This window comes from Castanea sativa, chromosome 8 (assembly GCF_040712315.1).
Source record: "Castanea sativa cultivar Marrone di Chiusa Pesio chromosome 8, ASM4071231v1".
Taxonomy (NCBI): Eukaryota; Viridiplantae; Streptophyta; class Magnoliopsida; order Fagales; family Fagaceae; genus Castanea; species Castanea sativa.
This window is the reverse complement of record NC_134020.1, coordinates 27,880,472-27,906,016: the sequence shown is the minus strand read 5'-3', so window position 1 is coordinate 27,906,016 and position 25,545 is coordinate 27,880,472. Positions and strand designations below refer to the sequence as shown.

The following is a 25,545-nucleotide window of genomic DNA, read 5'->3' as shown; positions in this document are numbered from 1 at the left end:
CGAAAAGGCCAATCATTAGAACAAAGCAACTATAAAAGGTGTAAGAGAATATTTGACCAAGAAAATGAAATTTATTGAAAAAGCATAAGAACAAGAAAAAGAGTCTTTGTATCAAAGCGGAGAGGTTGCGCTTGAGAGAGTTGAGGGACAAGGAGAGAACTCGATTGGGAGAGGAAATTTTTTTTATTAAAGAGGGAAAAACTTAGGATTGAAAAGGAAAAAGTTATGATTGAGAGGGAAAAACTTAAGATGCAACATATGTTATAGGATGAGAGAATCATGAGGAAAGATATAAGTGCCTTGATCAGAGCACAAAAACTTTTTTATGAACAACTCCAAGAGAGAATCATGGCAAGACGAAGTTCACATAATTAATGGGTTTGATTGCATTTTGGATGTAGCTTAGGCCTTCATGTATTATGTAATATTAGGAAAAGGTTGGCACATTTAGATGATGCTTTGGTATAACATTTTCATTTTTATTTTTATGTAGCTTATGATAGACCTTCATGTATTTTGGTAATATCTTATAATAGACCTTCATGTATTTTGGTAGTAGCTTATGGTAGGTATTTTATGTATTTTGGTAGTATAAATCTTTACATTTATTGTTCATCTTGCTTGTGTTGTGACTTGTGCGTGTGTACTTGTCGGCCTAATGATTGCTTATGCCACTAAAAGCATGGATTGCTTAGAGCATTTGCAACAGTGTAGCTAAATAGCTATATAGGGAATGCCGAGATTTTTAGCTCATGGCGAACGCCGAGATTTTCCAGGTATGTTAGGTTCAATTGATTGCATGCATTAAAAGTGAAAAACTTGTCTAGTTGCATAAAAATGTCAATATTGTAGTCATATTCATGAGCATACTATTATTTTGGAGGCAGTAGAATCATATGATCTTTGGATATGGTATGTTTTTTTTGGGTTATCTGGGTCAAATAATGACATTAATGTGTTAGAGCGGTCTCATATATTTTATGATTTTGCCGAAGGATGTGCTCTTGCAGTGCATTACTCAATCAATGGTCATGACTATATAATGAGATATTATCTTGCTAATGTCATATATCCAAAGTGGGCAGCATTTGTGAGAACAATCTCAGCTCCACAAGGACAAAAGCGAAAATTATTGGTAGCAGCCCAAGAGGCATTTAGGAAGGATGTTGAACGTGCATTTGGAGTACTTCAAGCACGTTTCACAATTGTTCGTGGACCTGCATAATTTTTCCATCTTGAAACACTCTAAAAGATCATGAAAACATGCATAATTCTCCAAAACATGATTGTTGAAGATGAGCGAGATGATAATGAAGTGGTAGACTTGGATTATGAACAAATTGAGGGAGTGGATTATCCTCCTATACAAGTGTTATGTGAACAAAGTGATAGATTTATGGCATACATTCAGAGTTATGAACGCATGAGTCATAGGAACTTGTGCGAGTGTGTGAGTTTTATTGTAATTTGGTTTGAGTTATGTATGTGAGTAATCTATGAATTACATTGTTCTAGCTATAATATGTGTTCCATTTTATATGTTTTCTTATAAGGTTTCTCCATTTTCACAGTTCACATTGTTCCAAGATTGCTTTCAGACAATTGAGACAATTGTTTTAGTAAAAAAAAAAAAATTGTATATATATATAATTTAGGGTTAAAAAAAATAATGTTGTTGCACTAGAAAATTATTTGCTATTGTGACGATTGAGAAATTTGTTTAGTAAAAAGACAAATTGTATATATATAATTTGGGGTTAAAACAAAATATTATTGTTACACTAGATGATTATTTGCTATCATGATAATTGAGAAATTGTTTTAGTAAAAAAAAAAACTGTATAAGTATAATTTGAGGTTAAATACTTGTTACACTAGATGATTATTTGTTATCATGTGACAACGGCGGTGACGATGGCGGCGGCGGCGGTAGTAGTTGCGGTAGTTGTGATTGTTGTTTATTGTAGTGGATATCATTATTTTATTATAGTAGATATATTATTTTATTATGATATTTATATTATTTTATTGTGTTGAAAGTTAAAATAGATTCATTGATACTGGATGTTTTGTAAAATGAATAAGTAAAATAGATAAAATAACTTTTTGTGGTACTAAATAGTTAAAAAAATAGCTCCACCAATGTGAATGCTCTTACATGCCATAAGGCTAAAATGGTGGGACTAGGTTGTCAAATTTTCTTGAGTTTTGTAGGATTATAAAATTCATTAGTCTATATACCATACTTAATCAGCTTAAGTTTTGCTTATCATAAACTTTTAGTTCCAGTCCAACCTAGAGAAAGGTTTTTAGCTAAAGTTAGATTCTTAGGCTATTTGTCATACGATTGTTGGGCTGCTACTCTTATGTTTAAAATATTCTGTCTCTATTTATAAAAAAAAAAAACCTAGTTCAAAGTGTTGCATTCCAAAAAACCAAACTATTTTAGATTAGGAGTTCAAACCCTTCATTCTCAATAGTTGTAACAATTCAATTGGGAAAAAAAAAATCATTTTTCTCAAAATGGAAAAACAGTTGTCACGAGACCCATTTGGAGGCCACGTATGTGATGATGACAAAATTGATGCTAATCCACTTCATTTTAATATATATGCATCTTAATATAATAATAATTTTAAAATGAATGAAGCATGTGCCTTCCAAGTAAAAAAAAAAAAGGGTAGATTAAATTGCAAAAATCCTCATTTTCAAAGCATTGAATTCTGTTAATTAGTTCTTTGGGTTATAAACATAAAATGTAAATATCCACCTGGAAGCCAAGGCCGAAAGGTTGAATGAATCAATCTGTGGGCGTGTATTGTGTCTTGTTTGCCAAGTTATCAACCTACCCCATAAAAGAAAAAAATCGTGGCTGCTGACCCCAACACACAAAACAGAAGTACAAGTGTACAACGTTACGCTTATGCCCCAGACTCAAAAGTAAAAACGCGACCCCAGTGTCTCGCCTCCAAACACAAACGCAGGCACACCACCACATATATCAGCTCCAAACCAATCTCTAACACAACACACAACTCTTCCTTAAAAACCCATTCTCCTTTTATTACTATTATGACTTCCTTCTATCTCTCCCACAATTAAAACCCTCCCTACTATAGTTAGTTGTTTTACAACGTTATAATACTAAGATTGTTTGTTTGTTGTTGTTGTTGCTTAGATCTGTTCCAATTTTGAGTTCGCTTCTTCCAAAACTATGAGCTTCTCTAGACTTGGTCGTTCCTTGTCACGATCCTCTCGCTCCAGAGTATGCCTTTTCTCTCTCTCTCTCTCTCTATCTCTATCTCTTGCTTTTTGTTTGGTTTGTTTATTTTGATTATTAAATTTTTTGGTGGAGCTAGAATTTGTTGTGTGGTGGTAATGGAGGGAGATCGGCGATCGTGAACGAAGCGCTTTTGGGAGTGCCACGTGTCAATGACCCGGTGGATTTGGGGTTAGGGTTTTTGAGGCGGTACTTAGCTACACTCGGAGCTCACAAACGCTTCGTTTCCAAGGCTTATTTGTCTGATTTGAACCATGTTCTTGCTAACCCTAGATTACGTCGGTTTTTCTCCAGTGAAGCCCCAAAGAAAAAGAGTAACTACTTTTTAAATATATTTATATATATTTTTTTGCTGGGTTTCTCTTTGGCTTTAATGGGTTTTTATTATTAGTAAAAAAGAGCCTAAATTTAATGAGCAATAGTTGTTTCTAGAAGTTATTTTGGAAATGGAAAAAATGGTGATTGGATTGGGGTGGATTGGGTCGTGGGTGTGAAGAAGATTGAGTTTTGTGTTGGGTCTTTCATTTTGCAGATTATGAGAACTTTTATCCCAAGGAAAAGAAGGAAATTCCAAAAGGAAACGGGCGGAAATCAGAGTCCAAAGGTGAACACTTTTTACTCTTTTCAGTTGTAATAATGGTTGTTATATATGCACATTTTGAATGTCATCATTGGTTGTGGGAATTTTGAGATTGTCATTGCTGATTGTTTGGAAAGAAATGATGGTTTTAGAAATGGGAAACCAAGTAGGATGTAAATTTTTTAATTGTTAAGATGCTTTTTTTTAGTGTCTCTCTGTGTTTTGGAGTGCTGACTGGTAAGAAAATTAGTAAGGCTGTAATCATTCTCGTATGTGTGTGTGTGTCTTGTTTAGCGTCGTGGTGCGTAAGGGAGAATGTGAATGCTATTTATCAAAAACAAAGGGAGAAAGTGAATGCTGAAGGTAATATGTCAATTGTGGTTTGCAGCAATATTGTGGAGCTTTAGATGTCATTGGTAGTTTCATTGGTATGCTTTTGGGGAGCTTTTACATTTTATGGTGGATGCTGCGATTCTCTAGGTAGTTTTGATAATCTCTCATCTAACCTTTGGAAAATATACTCCTCTAGTTTAGATGGCAGGTAGTACCACTTGTAGGGCAGTTCCTGTTTTTGAATCTAGGAAATGGTTAGCTTGTTCTGTACTTTAAGCTGCTATGGGAAACAAGGTTTGGTTGGGGTGCACTGGGCTTGTGTTTTTTGTTACCCCTTCTTCCACCTCCCCCCTCCCCCCCCCTCTCTCTCTCTCTCTCTCTCTCTCTCTCTCTTTCTCTCTCTCTCCCACACAAAAAAAAAAAAGAGAGAAAAAAACATGAGGAATCCGTGGAAAAAGCTCATCACTTTTTTAAGTTTTATGCATAGCGCAAGTAAATACCATAAAACTTGAAGTGGAGCAATGAAGCTATCTTACTGCAAACATGTAGGAGATAGGGTAGCTTAGTGATACATATCTTCCATTCCCAAATTTACACTCCCTCCCTCTGCCATAAATTCATTAAAAACTTTGTTGCGAAACAATCAACATGGTATTTCCAGCACGAACTTTCCTACTGGCCTATACTCTTCTTGAAAATATTAAACTTTATTCTCTCTAGGTCTCCGTTGTTCATGTTTCTGGTTTCTGTTGCATTCCATGCTGGGTATGAGATATAGATCTTTCACAATTCTAATAACTTGATTATTCTTCTAACTTCAGATGAGTCAAACACCGATGATCATGGGAGTTTTCAAGAAACTTTCATGAAGCAATTTCAGAATTTTATCACTCCTTTACTAGTGATTGGGCTAGTTCTTTCTTCCTTTTCATTTGGTCCTCGTGAACAGCAACAGGTAAATCCTTTAGTAACTTCAGTAGAATGCCATAAGCTTCTTGTTCTTTCAGTATTAATTTTCTTTATATAATTTTGTATTACATTTTTAATCATCATAAACAATGCATAAGGCCCAACGATAGCCTGTTTTCTTTATTTTGTCACATAGAGGAACGAAACTAACAATTATAGAAATGAAACTTTGCATCATAACCTATATCTGGCAGGAGCTCCTCTTCTTTTTTTATATTAATCTCTTTACCTTTACTTGGTACGCAATCTCTCTCTGTGTTTGTCTCTCTCTTTAATTTGGTCCATTATCTCAACAAAAAAAAAAAAAAAATTGTTTTGCCTTTTGGCTGAGAACTGGTCATATAAATTATTTACGAGAATAAGGCTCAGTCTACATTGATTCCTTGAGATATTGTTCCTCATTAAGCCCAAGTTTATCATAAAGCTTAAATAAATAATGGTTAGTTTTCAGTCAGCTCAGATGATTAGTCCCTGCAAATTGCAAAGTAGAAATTTATAATTTTCTGGAATTTGTACTTATCAAAAAAATAAATTAATTTCCTGGAATTTTCCCCTGGAAATATAATCAATTGAAATGTAGCCTTGGATTTTCTGATTTGGTGAATCTATATATTTGCAATGAAGAACACATTGTAAATTTGTTTGCTTATCCATTATATTTTGACAAATTATTTGTCAGGAGCCTTGTAGCTCAATTTGCACCACCTAGTGTTTTCCATGGAGACATCCAGACCCCACCATCAATTATTATTATATAAAAAAAATCAGACAAATTAAGGTTTTTTTAATAAAACAAATTTTAACCAATGTTATGAATACTGTTTCAGTGCTTGTTTCAGTTTGTCTATTGGAATGGAATGTTTTAGTACCTGTTCGGTACCGGCTCATTTCAGTGTACCATTTCGGAATTACCACAAATATATATATATATATATATATATATATATATATATATATATATATATATATATATATAATTTCATTTCCTATTACTTAAAAAAAAAATTATATTTTTAATACATTTATAAAACTTGTTATCTTAGAACTAATATGATTATTCACTTACGGTCCGTTCAGTTGGAGGAGTGGAAAAGTGGGAGGATGGAAAATATTTTAGTTTTCCCTCTTGTGTGTTCGGTTGGAGGGGTGGAAAACTCTTTTGTTCGGTTGGAGAAAAAAATGGAAAGATGGAAAATGTAATTTATATAAATTGACTATTATACCCTTGTTATATAATATGTAAGAAATAGATTTATTTGTACTTATTACATAATATAAAATTTATCACATCATATATATAAATTTATATTATTATAATGTAAAAATTAGATTAAGTCACGTTAAAAAAAAAAGAGAGAACGATCGTTGAAAAAAAAAAGAGAACGTTCAGGTCTTGAACGTTGACAAAAAAAAAAAAGAACGTTCAGGTCCTAAACTTTGAAAAAAAAAAAAAAAGAACTTTTAGGTCCTAAATGTTGGGAAAAAAAAAAACGTTGGGGAGAGGACCACTTTTCTCCCCAACGTTTTCCTCCCAATTTGGGAGGAAAATATATGTGGGCCCGGGAGGAAAATTTTCCTTCCGGGTTTTCCATCCTTCCTATTTTTTCTCTCCAAACGAACAGTGGAAAATGCTATTTTTTACCCTATTTTCCTCCCTTTGTTTTCCATCCCCCTATTTTCACTGCAAACGGACGGGGCCTTAAAACTATTTTATTTTATTAAAGTATTCTAATTAATTCTTTTAATGCAAAAAAAAAAGAAGCAAAATGAAAGTATGAAACTTAGAAAATTGGCTTGCACACCGCCCAACCACTTAGTATTTTCAATATTTTATTCTTTTTTATTACTCCTTTTTTCCTCACCAGCTGTTTCACTCTCTTTTCATTTTTAATATTTCTTTTGCTCTTGTATTTTCTCATTCACACACGTCTAGTCACACTCCTTGATTTCCACTCTTCTCAATTTTAAATTTCCTCTCATCTTTGTCATTTTATGTGGTCTTCCTCTTTGTGTTTCCCTTGTGCGTCTTCTTCAACAGTTCAACCTAATGACCGTAAACTACTAGTGCCTCATCTCATCTGACTTCTCCACTTGTCACTCAAGTTTCTCACCGTGGTTTTTTTGTTTTGCTTTTATTTTTGTTGTAAGGTATGTTTGTTTATCTCATTTCTTTCTTCTTATATATATATTTTTTTGGTTGGGGTTTTAGTTTTACAGTCCAAACTCCATGCCGGCCGAATCTTGAATTTCGGCCGGTATTTACCAAAATGACCTGAAACACCCGAAATGAACCAGAATGACCCGAAATTTTTTCTGAGGTGGAATAGGAGGGGTTATTATTTCGGTTTGTTTACCAGTACGGTATTTTCTGGCTGGAATGGAATAGAATTGATAACATTGATTTTAACCCAAGTGACTCTGACTAGAGCTTGTTATAGAGAAACTGTTCTCTTGACCTAGATTCCTTCTTACCATTGGCCATATTAAGTGCTTTCTTGTTTAACGTTGGTAAAAGCATAAAGCACACTTAAGTGCACAGACCTCTAAAAGCCTAGGTGCAAAGCACAAGTGCACACCTGATTGACGTAAAGTGCACATTTTTCAAATATAATATATAATAACCTCTAAAAAAAGCTTCATAGCATATAATCAAAAAGTTCATAATCCAAAATAATATTACTTTTTTATAAATAAATATATATTTTGTTGTAAAGAGACTACTCCATGTACAAGGTACACAGAGAAGTATAAAGAATTGCAAAAGAACAAAATTATATATAGAGACACAGCAACTTTGTGAATTCTAGAGTGGAGATGCTATTAGTGATGCCCTATGCATGAGGCCAATCAAATAAACAGCTAAACATAGCCTAGGTTGCACCGACATGCCATTTTTGGTGTCATGTCGGTGTCCGACACTTATTGGACTTCGGAACCGGTATGATTCGGCGGACTCTGGTGTCCGAGCACTGTCTTTTTTTTTTTTTTTGCTTCTCCGACACGGCGCTGACACGGCCGACACGCCAGCAGTGAAAAAAAAAAAAAATCACAGATTTTGACAAATGGACTTACTAATACCATTGATCTTGTGATATACCCTAAAACAAGTCTGAGAAGTCATTAGACCGAAACCCACATCTCAGATACTCAAGTTCTCACTTCTCAACCCACCCACCCTCCCTCTGACCTCTGCCCGCTGCCGCTGCCCTCTGTCCCTCGCCGGACCTAGATCGGGCCGATCGGCGAGCTCCATAGACGTCGAGCTGTGCCCTGTCCCTTCCGATCTCTCTCTCTCTCGACGTGGACAACAGGTCAGGTCTGACCTCTTTAAGCTTCTCTTTGTTTTTTTGTTTTTTGTTTTTTGTTTTTGTTTTTTGTTTTTGTTTTTCTAGATATAAGATATTTGGCCATTAGGTTTGGGTGAATGGGTTATAACGCGTTTTGTTTTTGTTGTTTTAATCCCACTCCCACTGTCATTGTGTGAGAGTGGGATATAATATAATGTTTTTTTTTTGGTTAAAGGGATATAATATAATGTTGTTACTGCCATTATGTGTCATATATAATGTTGTTAGTTGTTACTGCCATATAATATAAGGCAAAATTTGGTAAATAGTACAATTTTAGGAAAAAATTTGATGAATGGCATGTGCTTGGAAGTATTTAGTTAGTTGGACTGATTTTGGAAATCGAGTTTGCTAAACTCAAGTTTCACCTCAAAATTGATTTTGCTGTTCTCGAGGTCCGACCAACATAAATCTGACGTGGAATTTAAAAAAAAAAAAAACCACGTGGAACTCGAGTTTAGTAAACTAAACTCGAGTTCCAGTTGAATAATTTTTTTACCCTTTTAGAAATCGAGTCTAGCAAACTCGAGTTCCTGGCAGGTAAAACGTTTTGAAAATTGGAACTCGAGTTTACTAAACTCGAGTTCAATTAATTTTCTCCAACCACCACAACTGTCTCAGCTTTCCATAACTCTCAAAATATAACAAATCCCAGCTCTCTCCCACGCCTAATACACAGACTGCTTTCCCAGCTCTCTCCCACGCCTTTTTATTTATTTTTATTTACTTCAAAGCAAATTTTCATTGATCTCTACAAAATTAAAAGCTTCATTGATCTCTATGACGCCATGAAGGAACGGCAGTGAGGGACGTTTGAGAGAGACCGAAGAGAGAGAGAGGGTCGCGTGAATGAGAGAGACCAGAGAGAGAGAGGGACGCGATGACTGCTGGGAAGAATTAAAATCTGAAAGTGGTAAGCCCTAGACATCGAGTTTCTCAATCTCAGTTTCCATCTGGGTTATTTTTTTTTTTTATTGCATGGAACTTGAGTTTCATAAACTTGAGTTCCACGTGGGTTTATTTTATTTTATATCCACGTCAGATTTATGTTGGTCGGACCTCGAGTATAGAAAAATCGATTTTGAGGTGGAACTCGAGTTTAGCAAACTCGAGTTCCAAAATCAGTCTAACTAACTAAATACTTTCAGGCGCATGCCATTCACCGAATTTTTTCCTGAAATTGTACTATTTACCAAATTTTGCCTATAATATAATGTTGTTACTGCTGTAGTTTTATTTAAACATTGTGTATTATTGTACTACTTTAGGTGTTAGTTTACTTTTTTGTAGTTACATAATTTAAATTCTAGACATAAACATATATTATGTCTAAAAATATTAAAAAATATGCTTAAATATAAAATTTAATTAATTATTTAATTGCTGTCTCCACGCCGTGTCGTGTCCGTGTCCGTGTATCATAGAACATAGCTAACAGTTGAGTCCATGTACTTTTTGCATCCTCAAACGTATGGTGAGTTCATTCCTGCCAAATTGTCTACGTCAAACATAACGGAACTAAGTTTCAAATGTTTGAAGAATGTTTACTGATCCAATTCCTTCATCCAAAGAAATGGTCAATCACCTTCGGGTAACACCCACTGAATCCCAAAAGATCTAAATGTAAAACTCCAAAAATCGAATGCAGCAGTGCAATGTAATATTAGATGATCCATCATTTCCGCACTACCTCTAGACATACAACACCATCCTACTAGGGTATAACCATACTTGATGTGATTATGATATTCCCTCATGTTGTAGTCCATTGAGCCCATTAACTAAATAAATAGTGCAATTGCACTCAATCTGTAAGTTCAAATTTTACATAAGTTACTTATTTCAACTCCTTAGAAATTTTATATAGTAAAATTCAAAACAATTATCAATGGAAAATATGATAATAATCTAGTCAGAAAATTAAAACTTTTTATAAAATCCCTTGTGCTTATAAAAATATATGATTGTGATATTTATGATCAATGAAGTATATGGTTCAAAATATATTCAAAAGGCAAAATGTAAAAACCAAAAATCACAAGAATACGCAACACCTTAAGAATAGTTTTTTTTTTTTCATAGCAAATAGCTTGTTCTTGTCCTCTAGTATGTAGACATTTTTTTTGGTGTAATGCGACACTTTCAAAATAGTGTTTTTATAATAAATTAATGTTCCATGTCAGTTCCTTCAACATTGAGCAATTAATTTTAATGATTCATATATTGTTTAGCAAAAAAAAAAAAGGCCCCTAGGTGTACTTTGTGCTCCTTTCAAAAAAAAATGCCAAAAAAGCATGCATAAGGCGTGTTTCATTAAATGAGCTTCGCTTGACCAAGCAGTGTTGAAACCTGAAAGCTTTGAAATTTGAGCTTTAAGCACACTTTTTACAATGTTCTTGCTTTTGATTGGGCGACTTCCATTGTTAGTGGTTATATTTTCTTGAATAACATATTTTTGTGGACATGTCTTGAAGCGTATGGGTTACAGTTTTTGCCATCTAGCTTGACGTCTCTCTGGGTGATTGCCTGTTTTGAGGCATTTCAACCTGTAATGTCGTGTTTGGATGATCACATAATGGTTGTAATTGGTGAATGTTATTTATTTTTAAACTGCTACATTTTTCCCAACTATTTGATTTCAATTGGAAAAAGTTTTGTTTTTGTAAGTTTTCTTATGCACATTCTTCAATTCCGTATTTTTGCAGATTAGTTTTCAGGAGTTCAAAAACAAGCTTCTGGAACCTGGTTTGGTGGACCATATAGTTATTACTAATAAATCAGTTGCGAAGGTTTATGTGAGAAGCTCACCGCAAAATCAAACAAGTGATGATGTTGTGCAGGGACCTGTTAGTGGCTCCCCTGCAAAAGGAAATGGGGGCCAGTACAAATACTATTTTAACATTGGAAGTGTTGAATCTTTTGAGGAGAAGCTAGAGGAAGCCCAGGAAGCATTAGGGATAGATTCTCATGATTTTGTTCCTGTAACATATGTGTCCGAAATGGTTTGGTACCAAGAATTAATGAGATTTGCACCAACTCTCTTGATTTTGGGATCCCTACTGTATATGGGGCGGAGAATGCAAGGTGGGCTTGGTGTTGGTGGTGGTGGTGGAAAGGGTGCCCGTGGAATTTTCAACATAGGAAAAGCCCATGTTACAAAAGTAGATAAAAATGCCAAGAATAAGGTTAGCTTTCTCTTTCCATAAGTGGATTTTGTTTGTTGCATCCAATTTTTCATATTATTAACCCACCCTTAGCTGTAACTATAACACTGTTTTTATTCACCATGTTGCAAGAAAGGTACTCAAGAGTCTGTCTTTTTTTTTTTGGCTGTGTTGGTCCAGGTCTATTTTAAAGATGTTGCTGGCTGTGATGAGGCGAAGCAAGAGATCATGGAATTTGTGCACTTCCTAAAGAACCCAAAGAAATATGAGGATTTAGGAGCAAAAATTCCAAAAGGTGCTCTCTTGGTAGGTCCCCCAGGTACAGGAAAGACTCTTCTAGCAAAAGCGACTGCAGGGGAATCTGGTGTGCCTTTTCTCTCCATTTCTGGTTCAGATTTCATGGAGATGTTTGTTGGTGTTGGACCGTCCAGGGTGAGAAACTTATTTCAAGAAGCAAGGCAGTGTGCTCCCAGTATAGTTTTCATTGATGAGATTGATGCAATTGGTCGAGCAAGGGGGCGTGGGGGCTTCTCAGGTTCCAATGATGAGCGTGAAAGTACTCTAAATCAGCTGCTGGTAGAAATGGATGGCTTTGGAACCACTTCTGGTGTTGTTGTGCTTGCTGGCACTAATAGACCTGATATTTTAGACAAAGCTCTGTTGAGGCCTGGCCGTTTTGATCGTCAAATTTCCATTGATAAACCTGACATTAAAGGTCGTGACCAGATATTTAAGATCTACTTGAAAAGGATTAAACTTGATCATGAGCCATCATATTTCTCTCAAAGGCTTGCAGCTCTGACTCCTGGATTTGCTGGAGCAGACATTGCAAATGTCTGCAACGAAGCTGCTCTAATTGCTGCTAGGGGTGAGGGAACACAGGTCACAATGAAACATTTTGAGGCAGCTATAGATAGGATCATTGGTGGTCTGGAGAAGAAGAACAAGGTAACTCATTTCCAGCCACTTGTCATGTTACACGATGTAGTAACTTCTCAAATTTTAACTTTTGTGTGCATGTTCTTTCTGGGAGCAGCTTCCTTTGGGTAGTTCCACATGTTTTAAAACTTCCAGAGCACTGGAAAGGATTCTTGATCCATCGGAAAACCTGATATTTTTTTGAGTTTCAGTCTGACCTTTTCTTCCTATTGATCAGCATCAGTATTTCTGACATCCCTGTTTGTCAAGCAGGTAATAAGCAAGCTGGAGCGACGCACTGTTGCCTACCATGAATCAGGTCATGCTGTTTCTGGCTGGTTCTTAGAACACGCAGAACCCTTGTTGAAAGTCACAATTGTTCCTCGTGGTACAGCAGCTCTTGGATTTGCCCAATATGTTCCTAATGAAAACCTTCTCATGACTAAGGAGCAGCTTTTTGATATGACATGCATGACCCTTGGTGGTCGGGCTGCTGAACAGGTAACGATGTAGTTTCCTTACTCTTGTGGTTGTGTAATTTTCAACCAATAATGCAATGATGTCCATAGTTCACCTCATTTCCCATGTTGCACATACTGGCCCACCTTCCCTAACCAAAAAGAAATTTGGAAAAGATGAAATAGAAACCAGTGATGATATGGGGCCTAGTGTTTAGATCCAGGGGTCAAATATTCCCTCCCTATTTTTTTTTTTCACAATTCAACTATGATGGTAGTGAAGTGGATTTATTCTTTTGAATGCAGGTGCTGTTGGGGAAGATCTCAACAGGGGCCCAAAATGACTTGGAAAAGGTGACAAAGATGACCTACGCTCAAGTAGCAGTGTATGGTTTTAGTGACAAGGTGGGCCTCCTCTCTTTTCCTCCAAGGGATGATGCATATGAGATGGTCAAGCCCTACAGCAGCAAGACTGCGGCAATTATTGACAATGAAGTGCGAGAATGGGTGGGCAAGGCATATGAACGCACAATCCAACTCATAGAGGAGCACAAAGAACAAGTGGCTGAAATCGCTGAGCTGTTGCTTGAAAAGGAAGTTCTTCACCCAGAGGACTTGCTTCGAGTTTTGGGTGAACGACCTTTCAAATCAAGTGAGATTACAAACTATGATAGATTTAAGCTAGGTTTTCAAGAGGAAGATGAGAAGACTGTAGAGACCCCTGCTAGTGCATCTGAGGAGGAGGATGGGTCTTCACCCCTAGAGCCTCAAGTGGTTCCCACTTGATTACTAGGGACGTTCGTTTGTAATTGTAAATGAATTGTTTTTCATTTTCTTAATGGGGACAAAATATGTATAATTGATTATAGTGTCATCTTTGCTTCAAAAGGTGACTTCGGAATAGATATTTCTTGTAATTTGTCAGCTGCTAATGCTATACCAAAATTGTCTCTTTTTTTATGTTCCCTTCTGGTCGTTTGAAATTTGAAGCTTTGCATTATTACAATTAGAAACATTCTTGGACCACTTAACAATTATGATTTTCATGAATAGTTTTGTTTGTCACTTAACAATTATGATTTTCATGAATAGTTTTGTTTGTCACTTAACAGTCAACCATGTTGAACAGCTTGGTATTTTGTGTTGTATCTAAGAACTTTAAAGCCGGTTTTGGTCAAAAAAAGAAAAAAGAAAAAAAGTAGAGTAAAAGAATAAGAAAATAAAAAGAGAAATCTTTGGCTAATTATAGTTTTCTCACAAAATAGATATAAGTTTATGTGAATTTTGATTTGTTAAAGCTTTGCATACTACATTAGATAATCCATTTTGATTTTATGGGTAGAATTGCATGGCAGCTTGATTTTGCCTTGTGAAGGCCTCGATTATATTAGATTGTTTCTGACTTTGTCACTAATATCTTGAATGAATGAAAAAAAATACTGATAATCAATGTTTATTTAAATATTGATAAAACTATAAAAATATTGATAAAACCATGACCTATCTAAATATTATACGACATATATAGAAAACTATCTAGTCATTTATGTTAGGCACTCAAAAGATTCTACTAATTCTCAGTAGTCATCATATGGTATATTATATGCTGGACAATAATTACATACTCATACCAAAACAGAGCACTCTGCAAGTGAACTGAGGCTTATCTCTCAATGTTATGGCTAAAAATCTATCTTAAATTTGTTATATTTCTTTCTTGTTTATTTGTTCTGTTGAGATTGCCTCTCTATTTATTTAGGTTTGTTGTATCTGCTCTGCGCTTTGCCGTCTATGCATTGCCAGATTCCTGAGCAGGAGTTTGAAGTTTCTGTTTCGTAAGTTGTTGTACTGATTTGGAGATATAGAGAGCTAGTAGAACGCTAAAGACTTTCGGAAGTTTCTGTTACTTTTAAAACAAGGCAGACATTGAAGCAAATTAAATAAGAAAAAATAATGCAGTTTCATCAAAAGGAAAACTCATTTTAACATGGTGCATTCAGATTAGACTCAAAGAAAAATAATAAATGATGTGATATGGTGTTTTTATAACACTTATTTATTTATTTATTTATTTTCATTACAAGTGTAAGCGCTCAATTATACCTGGACCCAAAAACATACGTGGGCTTAAGCCCAATGAACCTTAAACAATGAAATTTGTAGAGTATGGACTTGCAATCTAGTATTAGAAACGTGACAAGCAGGCTATAATGCCACAATCTTTGCAAATGATAAACAAATATGACAAGGGAACCTCCTCGGATGTAAGCCGATGACAGTTTATATATTACTTCTCTTTTTATGCCAAAGTTACAGTTCTTAGTTTATTTTCTGCTTCTCCCTCAAAAAATCATCCTATTTCCTTCACCACCTTCTTCCAGTCTTTTTATAATAGCTGGAAAGTTTTTATCCTACTGTTCAGGGGTCACTCCCCCATTAATGCGGCCAGGGAGGTAGGTGTAGGGTCTTTAATGTGGAGGTGTCAGCTTTTTCATAAGATATTTCCCTCACACCGTTGCGTTTGGAGGGCGCCTAAGTCCCCCTTTTATCCAACGGTTTTTACGTAACCCTGCCTTGATCTTTCTGGCGAATCCCAGGGTCATCGTGGGTCTGTCCGAGGAGATATTCGTCCTTGGACGAATCCTCGGACTCTCGACTCATGGTCGAGTTACGGTTCTAGGAGGCTTTTTAGTCTAAACAAACTAGCGCCCATCAACAAAGCCCAATGCCCAACTACTTACTTAGGTCTTTTTAGTCCCCACAATAGCCTCTCAAAACTTTATTTTTCCTCATCCGAGGAGAAAAATAGGGTTTTGATTCCACCAGTGCTACCTCCACACGTTTCGTACATCACCATGCATGTGGGGGTCGTTCCATTCCTAAAAATGCCGTTTGGCGCTTCGATTTCCAGAACGCGCGCATTTATGACTGCGAGTTACACCCTGTTCCCCACGTTCGACGGTGAGATGAATATCCAACGGTCCCCATCATCTCCTGAAAATTTGGGTGGGAGAAATCCAACTTCGAGGCCGCCTCTCGCACGTTATGACGTTTGGAAAACTACGCCCTCATTCATTTCTTCAGAATTTAATCACATCAAAACGTCAATCAACATCCTTTCTCTCCAGAAACCCGTGGAAACTCGAATAACCGCAAACTCGTAAGTCCTTACTTTCTCTACCTTTTTCTCCTCGGATTCTGCCCTCGAATTCCTTCTTAACCATATTCCTTTTTCAAACTTGCTTTTTCCTTTCTTTTACATGGGTAGATTTAAGTGTTTAGTTGATACCGCCGCTGGGATGGAAGGCTTTAGGGCCAAATACCACATTCCCAGCGACGTGGGTTTGAAATATTGCCCGGCAGAAGCCGTAGGCAATTCTAGGAAAACGGGAGAGGTTATTATCCCCATGATTGCCTTCATAGAAGGTAGGATGACCCTCTCTATGAGAAGCGTAACTAGGGAATACCTTCGCAACCATAGGTTGTGCCCAGACCAGTGCGCACCCAATGTATTTAGGGTCTTAGGAAGTGTCGACGCTCTAAATGAGCAGATGGGCTTGAACCTCACATGGCATGACGTCGTGTTCATGTATGAGTGCCACAAACTTACGAAAGTAGGTTATTACATCAAATCACGGTCCAGTGTAGTTAGACTGATTTCCTGTCTGCCCAAGTCTAATAAAGGCATGAAGGACGACTACCTCATCGCCTCAGGCAACTGGCATGATGGCCCTCACTGCCCGGTCGTATGGGGAGACCCAGGTGTGACTCTTTAGGAGTTCATTTCTCTACCCCGTACTTCAATCTCAAAAATTTCTATTTGTTCATTTCCTTTTACACATCATCCAATTCGATTTCTCATATGCATTGCAGATCTAATTGTGCTTGGCTTTGTTGGTATTCTTTCTTATAGATAAACAACTCGTGCGCCCTTGTTTGAGCCACTGCAATGTTGCTGATCTGAATCGCGTCCTGCGCTCAGAAGTATTCGTGAGTGAAGACTTGCAACTCAGAGTGGCCCACTTGATACTAGGCTACGACCCAATATCCTCGGACTTCCAGGAGATAGAGAACGCCATTATCGCGGGGGATAGAAGGCGTAAGAGGATACACGTAGCAAGACCGCACTTTCTTGTCGACCACGACATCCCCGACGATCCCAACACCATTCTTTACACGCGACCTATCGCGACGATCCCTCTTTCGATGCACTCTCAAGCAACTGCTGTTTCGGAGGAGCAAGTATCCTCTTCGCACACATTGGATGACGAGATAGACCGGTTTCAACCCGAGGATGTCGAAAGACCCCGAGGGAACCAGTTTGTCGTGCTATCTGACGAGGAAGAAGAGCCTGCCGAGGCCTCCGGAGTTGCAGGCTTAATAGTTGCCCGTCCCGAAGACAATTCCGAAGAGGAAGAGATGGACGTACTCAGCGGCCTTCTAACCAAAAGGGGCGAGAGAGTTGCCCAAAAGAGAGCGGGAAGGTTCCAAGTTCCCCCGGCTTTGCCACCTCCCCCTCCTCCGGCCGATTTTAAACCTCCAGTTGAGGAGCCGAAGAAGAAAAGAAAGGGGGATGCCGAGGAGGCTGGTGGCGAAAAACAGAAAAAGCCCAGACAACAGCCACAACAAGCCCCGCCACAGAAATTGGACAAGGGAAAAGGACGTGCCCGTTCCGTTGAGAGTGGGGAAATTAGGGACATGGCCGAGGTGCGCCGAGCACCGGCTACCTGGTCTCCTGACTTGAGATTGGACGGAGCACCAATCTCTTGCCAGTCCAGCATCAGGGCACTCCAGTAAGGCCACACCCACCATCTGGCTGAGGCATTGGAGCGTTCTCTTTTGTTGCCCAAGGATATGGATGCCTTGGAGAAGATGAGCCAGCCTCAGCTGTTCCTTTCTCTGAAAAGGGACTTAGCCCTGGTATGTTTCTCTCCGTGCGCATATTTGTAAATATTTTACTACTCCTAACCCTCTGATACTTTGTCACAGGTCGTTCAAGAGGTCTTCGCTGCTGAGAAGTTCGTGGAGGATTCTCAGAAGAGGGCCAGAATGGAGCAGGAAATTCGTCTGGAGACTGAGAAGTCTTTGGGCCAGGCCCTAGCTGAAAACGAGAGACTCTCCTCTCAGTTGGCCAACTTAAAAAGAGAAAGAGACGGCGCCGAGGCCAATCTGAGAACGATGAGGACTCAAGTAGAAGGGCAGCACAAGCTTCTTCATCAAAAGGATGATGAGCTCTCCCAAGCCCAGAAGGAACGCTCGGACTTGGAGAAGGAGCTTGCGCGACTAAAGGAGGAAGCTAGCATCTTCAAGCATTCTCTGGAGGCTGCAAAGCAGGCTAGTTACAAGGAAGGGGTAGCTGCAACGGAAGAACAGCTGACAGAGGCTTTCGCGGCCGTGTGCCGAGAATACTGTCAGCAAGTCTGGGGGGAAGCCCTAAATGTAGCAGGAGTTCCTTCAGCCTCCGAGCTGAGGAAGTCCGAGAACATTTGGCTTCGCCTAGACATACAAGAGATAGAAGAGGCTTCTGCTGTTGCTCCTGCCCCCGAGACAATTCCTCCTGCTCTTCCTCCTATGATTCCAGAGCTCATTCCGGATCCTACAGAACCTTCCGGTTCCAACAAAGAGAAGGAAGGGAGTGGCGGTGCCGAGAAGGGCTTGAGCCAGAGTGTGGAGCCCATTGTCCCTCTAACAACTACAGCAGACAAAGGGAAGCAAGTTCTGTCTTCCTTTGAGTTGGAGCTAAGAAACACTGAGGCAACCAGCACTTCTCAGCAAGACCCCCCTCCAAAAGTTTAGGGCTTAGCCTAGGACTTCTCTTTCTTTGTAATTAAAATTTAGCATGTAATGTATGTCAGAATAATTAATGAAAGACAATTTCGTTTGATTTTCATTTGACTTATATTTATTTAATCTTTGTGTTTGCCATAAGAATTCCTCTCAAACTATATTTCATGAGTACATCAAGCACGAAGTAATAACGAATGCCTAACAGACTGACTTAACTATTTGCAAACATTTGAAAAGTAAAGTGTTTAAGAATCTACCAAAAACAAACTTGGTTCAGATGATAAGTAGTGCCACACTTTGCAAACCCATGTGATACTTAGAATTTGTAACTTAGAATGCTAGTAATAGTAAAGTGTGGGGTCCGAGGATCCTACCATACCAAATTTGTGCTTAATACTTAAAGATTTATGACTTAAAATTCTATTTAAATATGATTCCGTTTAACAAATGATAAGACATCCATTTCCACAAGGTATGTGGTCCGAGGACCCTACTTACCCAAATTTTCTGTTTGATATTTTAGAACATATCAATTTCCACAAGGTATGTGGTCCGAGAACCATGCATTACCAAGTTTCTGTTTGATATTTCACAACAGTAACTTAAGATGTTAATTTTCCCAAAGTAGAAGGCCCGAGGACCCGGCGTAACTAAGGTTCTATTTAACAAATAATAAGATATCAATTTCCACTAGGTATGTAGTCCGAGGACCATACATGACCAAGTTTCTGTTTGATATTTCATAACAGTAACTTAAGATGTTAATTTCCCCAAAGTAGAAGGCCCGAGGACCCGGCATAACTAAGGTTCTGTTTAACAAATAATAGGATATCAATTTCCACTAGGTATGTAGTCCGAGGACCATACATTACCAAGTTTCTGTTTGATATTTCATAACAGTAACTTAAGATGTTAATTTCCCCAAAGTAGAAGGCCCGAAGACCCGGCATAACTAAGGTTCTGTTTAACAAATAATAAGATATCAATTTCCACTAGGTATGTAGTCTGAGGACCATACATTACCAAGTTTCTGTTTGATATTTCATAACAGTAACTTAAGATGTTAATTTCCCCAAAGTAGAAAGCCTGAGGACCCGGCATAATTAAGGTTCTGTTTAACAAATAATAAGATATCAATTTCCACTAGGTATGTAGTCCGAGGACCATACATGACCAAGTTTCTGTTTGATATTTCATAACAATAACTTAAGATGTTAATTTCCCCAAAGTAGAAGGCCTGAGGACCCGGCATAACTAAGGTTCTGTTTAACAAATAATAAGATATCAATTTTCACTAGGTATGTAGTCCGAGGACCATACATTACCAAGTTTCTGTTTGATATTTCATAACAGTAACTTAAGATGTTAATTTCCCCAAAGTAGAAGGCCCGAGGACCCGGCATAGCTAAGGTTCTGTTTAACAAATAATAAGATATCAATTTCCACTAGGTATGTAGTCCGAGGACCATACATTATCAAGTTTCTGTTTGATATTTCAAGAGTTGTAATTGATAAGTCCACATACATTTGTAATTTGAATCACAGATGACAAAAACGCCCTTTTATTAATAATAATACCTTCGAAGGTTGTTTACATTCCACGGAAGTGGTACAACTCTTTCATCTAGATCAGCTAGTCGATACGATCCTATACTTGCTACAGAAATAATCCGATATGGTCCTTCCCAGTTCGGTCCTAATTTACCCCAAGCTGGATTTCTAGCAGTACCTACAACCTTTCTCAGAACCAGATCCCTAGGCGCGAGTGGTCTAAGCTTCACATGGGCATCATACCCTCATTTAAGCTTTTGCTGATAATAAGCCATTTGGACCATAGCTGTCTCTCGCCGTTCCTCAACAAAATCTAGGCTCCTTTCCAGGAGGCCGTTGTTATTTTCTGGGTTAAAAGTACTCGTCCTCAACATGGGGAAACCAAACTCTAAAGGTATCACTGTCTCGGCCCCATAAGTCATAGAAAATGGCGTTTCTCCTGTGGATCTACGCGGCGTAGTTCGATACGTCCATAGAACGTGTGGTAGTTCCTCTACCCATTTGGTGAAGTAATTGGTCCCCACAAGCAACCACCTTTTGTTTCCCACAGCCCTCGGAAATGGTCCTACTATGTCTAATCCCTATTGAGCGAAGGGCCAAGGACTGGACAGAGGGTTAAGTACTCCTCTAGGTTGATGGATGTTAGGAGCGAACCTTTGGCATTGGTCACACTTTCTGGCATAGTCCTGAGCTTCCCTCTGCATATTGGGCCACCAATATCCTTGTGTCAGTGCCCTATGAGCTAGGGACCTTCCCCCAGTATGGCTTCCACAAATTCCCTCATGCAGTTCTTCCAAAAGCGCCTCCGTTGCTTCAGGGTCGAAGCATAACAAATATGGTCCGGAGAAGGACTGTTTATACAATTTCTGATCCTCGAACAACCAGAAACGCGGTGCCTTTCGACGGATCTTGTCTGCTTCAGACTTGTCATCGGGGCGAATGTCGTTTTTCAGAAAAGATATCATAAAATCGATCCAACTAAGTCCAGGCCTTATCAAATGGATCTGGGCTGCCCCCACGGTGGTAAGAGCTGGCGTTAGCAAATCTTCGACAAGGATCATCCTAGGCAAACCCTGAGCCGAGGACGTCGCTAGGGTAGCCAAAGAGTCTGCATGTGTATTCCCACTTTTAGAAACGTGAGACAAAATAAAGGAATTAAATTTGGATTGTAAACGTTTAACCTCGGTCAAATATTCTTGCATCCTGGGGTCCCTAGCCTTCATGGTTCCCGTCACCTGGCCGACCACTAATTGGGAATCCGAGAGCATGTGAACTTCCTTTCCGCCCATCCTATATACCATGTTTATGCCGACCAAGACTGCTTCGTACTCGGCCTCATTATTGGTAGCTGAGAACGCCAACCTTAAGGATTTTTTGAAAATAATCCCTTCGGGGGATACCGGGACGAGTTCGATACTAGACCTTCTCTGGTTAGCTGCCCTGTCAATGGATACGTTCCAAGTCACAGGTCTTTTCTTCGTAATCACACCAACTGATTTCTCATCCATGTGTGATTCCTTCAAAGTTTCTTCCAACAATGGTTCAGCAAACTCTGCCACCAAATCTGCAAGGACCTGGCCCTTCACTGAGGTACGCGGCCTGTATTTGATGTCAAAGGCTCCCAAAATAGTTCCCCATTTGGCCACCCTTCCAGAGTAGTCGGCACTACGCAATGCGGACTTGAGAGGCAGTTGGGTTAAGACCACAACGGTGTGGGATTTGAAATAATGAGGAAGCCTCCGCGTGGCATGAACTACGGCTAGAAGTGCTTTCTCCAAAAGCAGATAACGCACCTCGGCCTCATTCAGCGTCTTGCTGACGTAGTAGACCGGTCTTTGCACCCCATTGTCATTCCTTATGAGGACCAAGCTGACCGCATGGACGGCCACTGCCAGATATGCAAACAGGATCTCATCAACCTCAGGCCGAGACATAATGGGTGGCCGGGAAAGATATTCCTTAAGTTGTTGGAAGGCTACAACGCACTCTTCGGACCATTGGAACCCCTTCCACTTATTCAACAGTTGGAAGAAAGGCCTACATCGATCAGCTGACCGGGAAATGAACCGGCTGAGAGCGGCAATCATTCCGGTTAACTTCTGAACTTCCTTTGGATTCCGAGGTGGCTGTAAGGTTTGAATAGCTCTGACCTGTGCAGGATTTACCTCTATTCCCCTATGAGTGACCATATAACCGAAGAACTTCCCAGAACTCACACCAAAAGAACACTTCGAGGCATTAAGGCGTAACCTGTACTTTCTAAGTACTTGGAAAGTGTCGTCCAAATCTTTCAGGTGCGCAGATATCACCTTGCTCTTCACTACCATGTCATCCACATATATTTCAATGGTCTTTCCAAGCTGGAATTCAAACATCCTGGTCATCATCCTTTGGTAAGTAGCCCCAGCGTTCTTCAACCCGAATGGCATCACCTTATAATGATAATTGCCTGTTGGAGTAATAAAGGCAGTTTTCTCCTGATCCTTTGCCGCTAGCAGAATTTGGTGGTAGCCCTGGAAGGCGTCTAAGAAACTCATCCGAGGATGGCCGACCGTGGCGTCCACTAGTTGGTCGATGCGGGGCATCGGGAAAGAGTCCTTTGGGCAGGCTTTATTTAAGTCTGTAAAGTCTACACATACTCTCCATTTTCCACTCTTCTTTTTAACCATGACCGTATGCGCCAACCACTCTGGATAAAAAACTTCCTTGATAGCCCCAGCCTTCTTGAGCTTGAGCACCTCCTCTTTAACGACCTCGAAATGCTCCTTCGAGGAACGCCGAGAGGGCTGCCTCCTAGGAGGGATAGCAGGATTAACGTTCAAATGATGACAAATGAAGCTTGGGTCAACACCCGGAGCCTCGTAGGGGTCCCAGGTAAAAACATCAATGTTGCTCTTTAAAAAATCCACTAACTCCATCTTCTCCTGGTGTGGTAAACATATCCCAACCTGGAAGAACTTTTCGGGATCATTCGAAACCAAAAACTTCTCAAGGTCTTCGCATACGGCCTCCTCTGCCGACACTGCATTGGGCGCACCCAGAGTCATTAATTGCTATAGATCGTTATCAGCCGAGGTTGAGGACTGCGCTCCGGTCTGATGCAACACCGCAGCAGATATGCACTGCCTGGCCATTAGTTGGCTGCCGAGAATCTCTTCGATGTATTCTCCTGAAGGGAATTTCACCTTAACATGCAAGGTGGAAGAAACGGCTCCCAGAGCGTGCAGCCAGGGCCGAGCAAGGATAGCTGTGTATGGGGAATATGCATCGACCACGATAAAATCCACCTCGACTGTCTCGGAGCCAGATTGCACGGGTAAGCGAATTTGTCCCTTAGGTATAACGGCTTTCCCTTCAAAACTTATCAACGGCGAGTCGTAAGGGGTGAGGTCCTCTAATTTCAACTTTAGCCCCTTAAATAAATCCGGGTACATGATATCTGCGCCACTGCCTTGATCAATCATTACTCTTCTCACATCGTAATTCCCTATCCTCAGCGTAACCACCAGGGCGTTGTCATAGGGTTGGATGGTTCCCATCTTATCCTCCTCTGAAAATCCCAAGACGGGCACATTTAGCTTCAATCTCTTCGGCTTGGAGCCCCCCACCTCGGCTTGGGAGTCCAAAACTGCCATCACCCTAGTAGGACATGAGCCAGTCCTGCCAGGCACAACGAAGATAACGTTGATCGTTCCCAACGGAGGCCGAGATGAGTTATTCTTCTGATTATTCGAACCAGACTGACTGCCCTGCCTGCTGGGTTGGTACAAGTGTTGCTTTAACTTTCCTTCGCTAACAAGCTGCTCCAAATGATTCCAGAGGGTCTGACAGTCCTCGGTAGTATGACCCACGTCTTGATGGTATTGACAATAGAGATTTTGATTCCTCCTGGCAAGATCCCCTGCCATCTTACCGGGCCATTTGAAGTAGGGTTCCTTACGGACCTTCTCCAGTAGCTGGTGCACCGGCTCTCGGAACACAGTATTAACTGTCTGAGGTGCCGCCGAGCCAGATTGCCCGGAGTAATCTCTTCTCGGCTTGCTGTTGTGAAACCTGTCCGACCTGAAATCCCTTCTCTCCTGCGGGATAACCTTTGCCTTACCCTTCCCCTGCTGTTGGTCTTCCTCAATCCTTTTATATTCGTTAATACGGTCCATGAGGTGACGTACGCTCCGTACGGGTTTCTTGGTCAAGGATTTCCTCAAGTCATGGTCAGTTGGAAGGCCCACTTTAAAAGTATTGATCGCCACCTCATCAAAATCTCCATCTATCTCATTAAACATCTCCCAATACCTGTCAGAGTATGCTTTCAATGTCTCGCCCTCCTTTATAGCCATAGACAACAGTGAGTCCAACGGTCGGGGAACTCTACTGCATGTAATAAATCGTGACGTAAATGCTCTAGTCAGCTCCCCGAACGAACTTATAGACCCTGATTTAAGACCGTTGAACCACCTCATAGCGACATGACCTAGGCTAGAAGGGAAGACTTTGCACATCAAAGTCTCATTGTGAGAATGGACAACCATTCTCTAGTTAAAATGGCTCACATGTTCCACCAGGTCAATCCGGCTATTATAAATGGTGAAGGTGGGCTGGGTGAACCTCCTGGGGAGCCTCCCATTCTCAATCCTACGCGAGAATGGGGATTTGGAGAGCAGGTGCAACGACCGGCTTATGGCATCATTCCCTAAGCCCCTGGAGGGGAGCTTCCTGCTCCTACGACCCAATAGGCCATCTTCTTCACAGGAGGACGTTCTGCTGGGGGACGACCATGACCTAGAGCTATAACCACTTCCCCGGGACCTCCCGGAAGAGATACTGGATGAGGGTGAAGCACGCCTACGCCTGACGCGGCGCAGCTTCTTCTTAAGGTGATCAATCTCCTTCTGCATGGCTTTAGCACCATCTTCATGGGCGGTACTGGCGCCTCTAGTGTGAGCACGACTCGTCCTAGGATACTCGGTGTGAACGCTACCCTCTCGATCCCTCCGGCATTCAAGGCGTTCAAACAAATCCTCTGGCTGCGATCCCTGAGATTCTGCATGGTGTGAGCCTAAACTTGCCATGGTGTTCCAGTTCCTTTTTCACACTAGATTCCCACAGACGGTGCCAATTGTAAGCGCTCAATTGTACCTGGACCCAAAAACACACATGG

The 25,545-nt window shown here is 39.8% G+C and overlaps 1 protein-coding gene across 1 annotated transcript; it reads left to right on the top strand.

Annotated features, from left to right (window-relative positions):
- The first annotated feature begins 2,822 nt into the window (after positions 1-2,822).
- LOC142606618 (ATP-dependent zinc metalloprotease FTSH 10, mitochondrial-like) lies at positions 2,823-14,015 on the top strand. The gene is made up of 8 exons (XM_075777935.1): positions 2,823-3,265; positions 3,360-3,594; positions 3,813-3,884; positions 5,015-5,148; positions 11,215-11,694; positions 11,854-12,621; positions 12,865-13,092; positions 13,356-14,015. The coding sequence occupies exons 1-8, from the start codon at positions 3,215-3,217 to the stop codon at positions 13,833-13,835; spliced, it is 2,448 nt and encodes an 815-aa protein (XP_075634050.1). The 5' UTR covers positions 2,823-3,214; the 3' UTR covers positions 13,836-14,015.
- Positions 14,016-25,545: the final 11,530 nt, after the last annotated feature.

What these genes read in the sequence shown, in the direction of transcription:
- LOC142606618 (XM_075777935.1), top strand. Translation starts at nt 3,215, where the DNA reads ATGAGCTTCTCTAGACTTGGTCGTTCCTTGTCACGATCCTCTCGCTCC. An exon ending in GTCCTCGTGAACAGCAACAG is followed by an intron (nt 5,149 to 11,214) that starts GTAAATCCTTTA and finishes GTATTTTTGCAG; the next exon opens with ATTAGTTTTCAGGAGTTCAA. An exon ending in ATAAAAATGCCAAGAATAAG is followed by an intron (nt 11,695 to 11,853) that starts GTTAGCTTTCTC and finishes GTGTTGGTCCAG; the next exon opens with GTCTATTTTAAAGATGTTGC.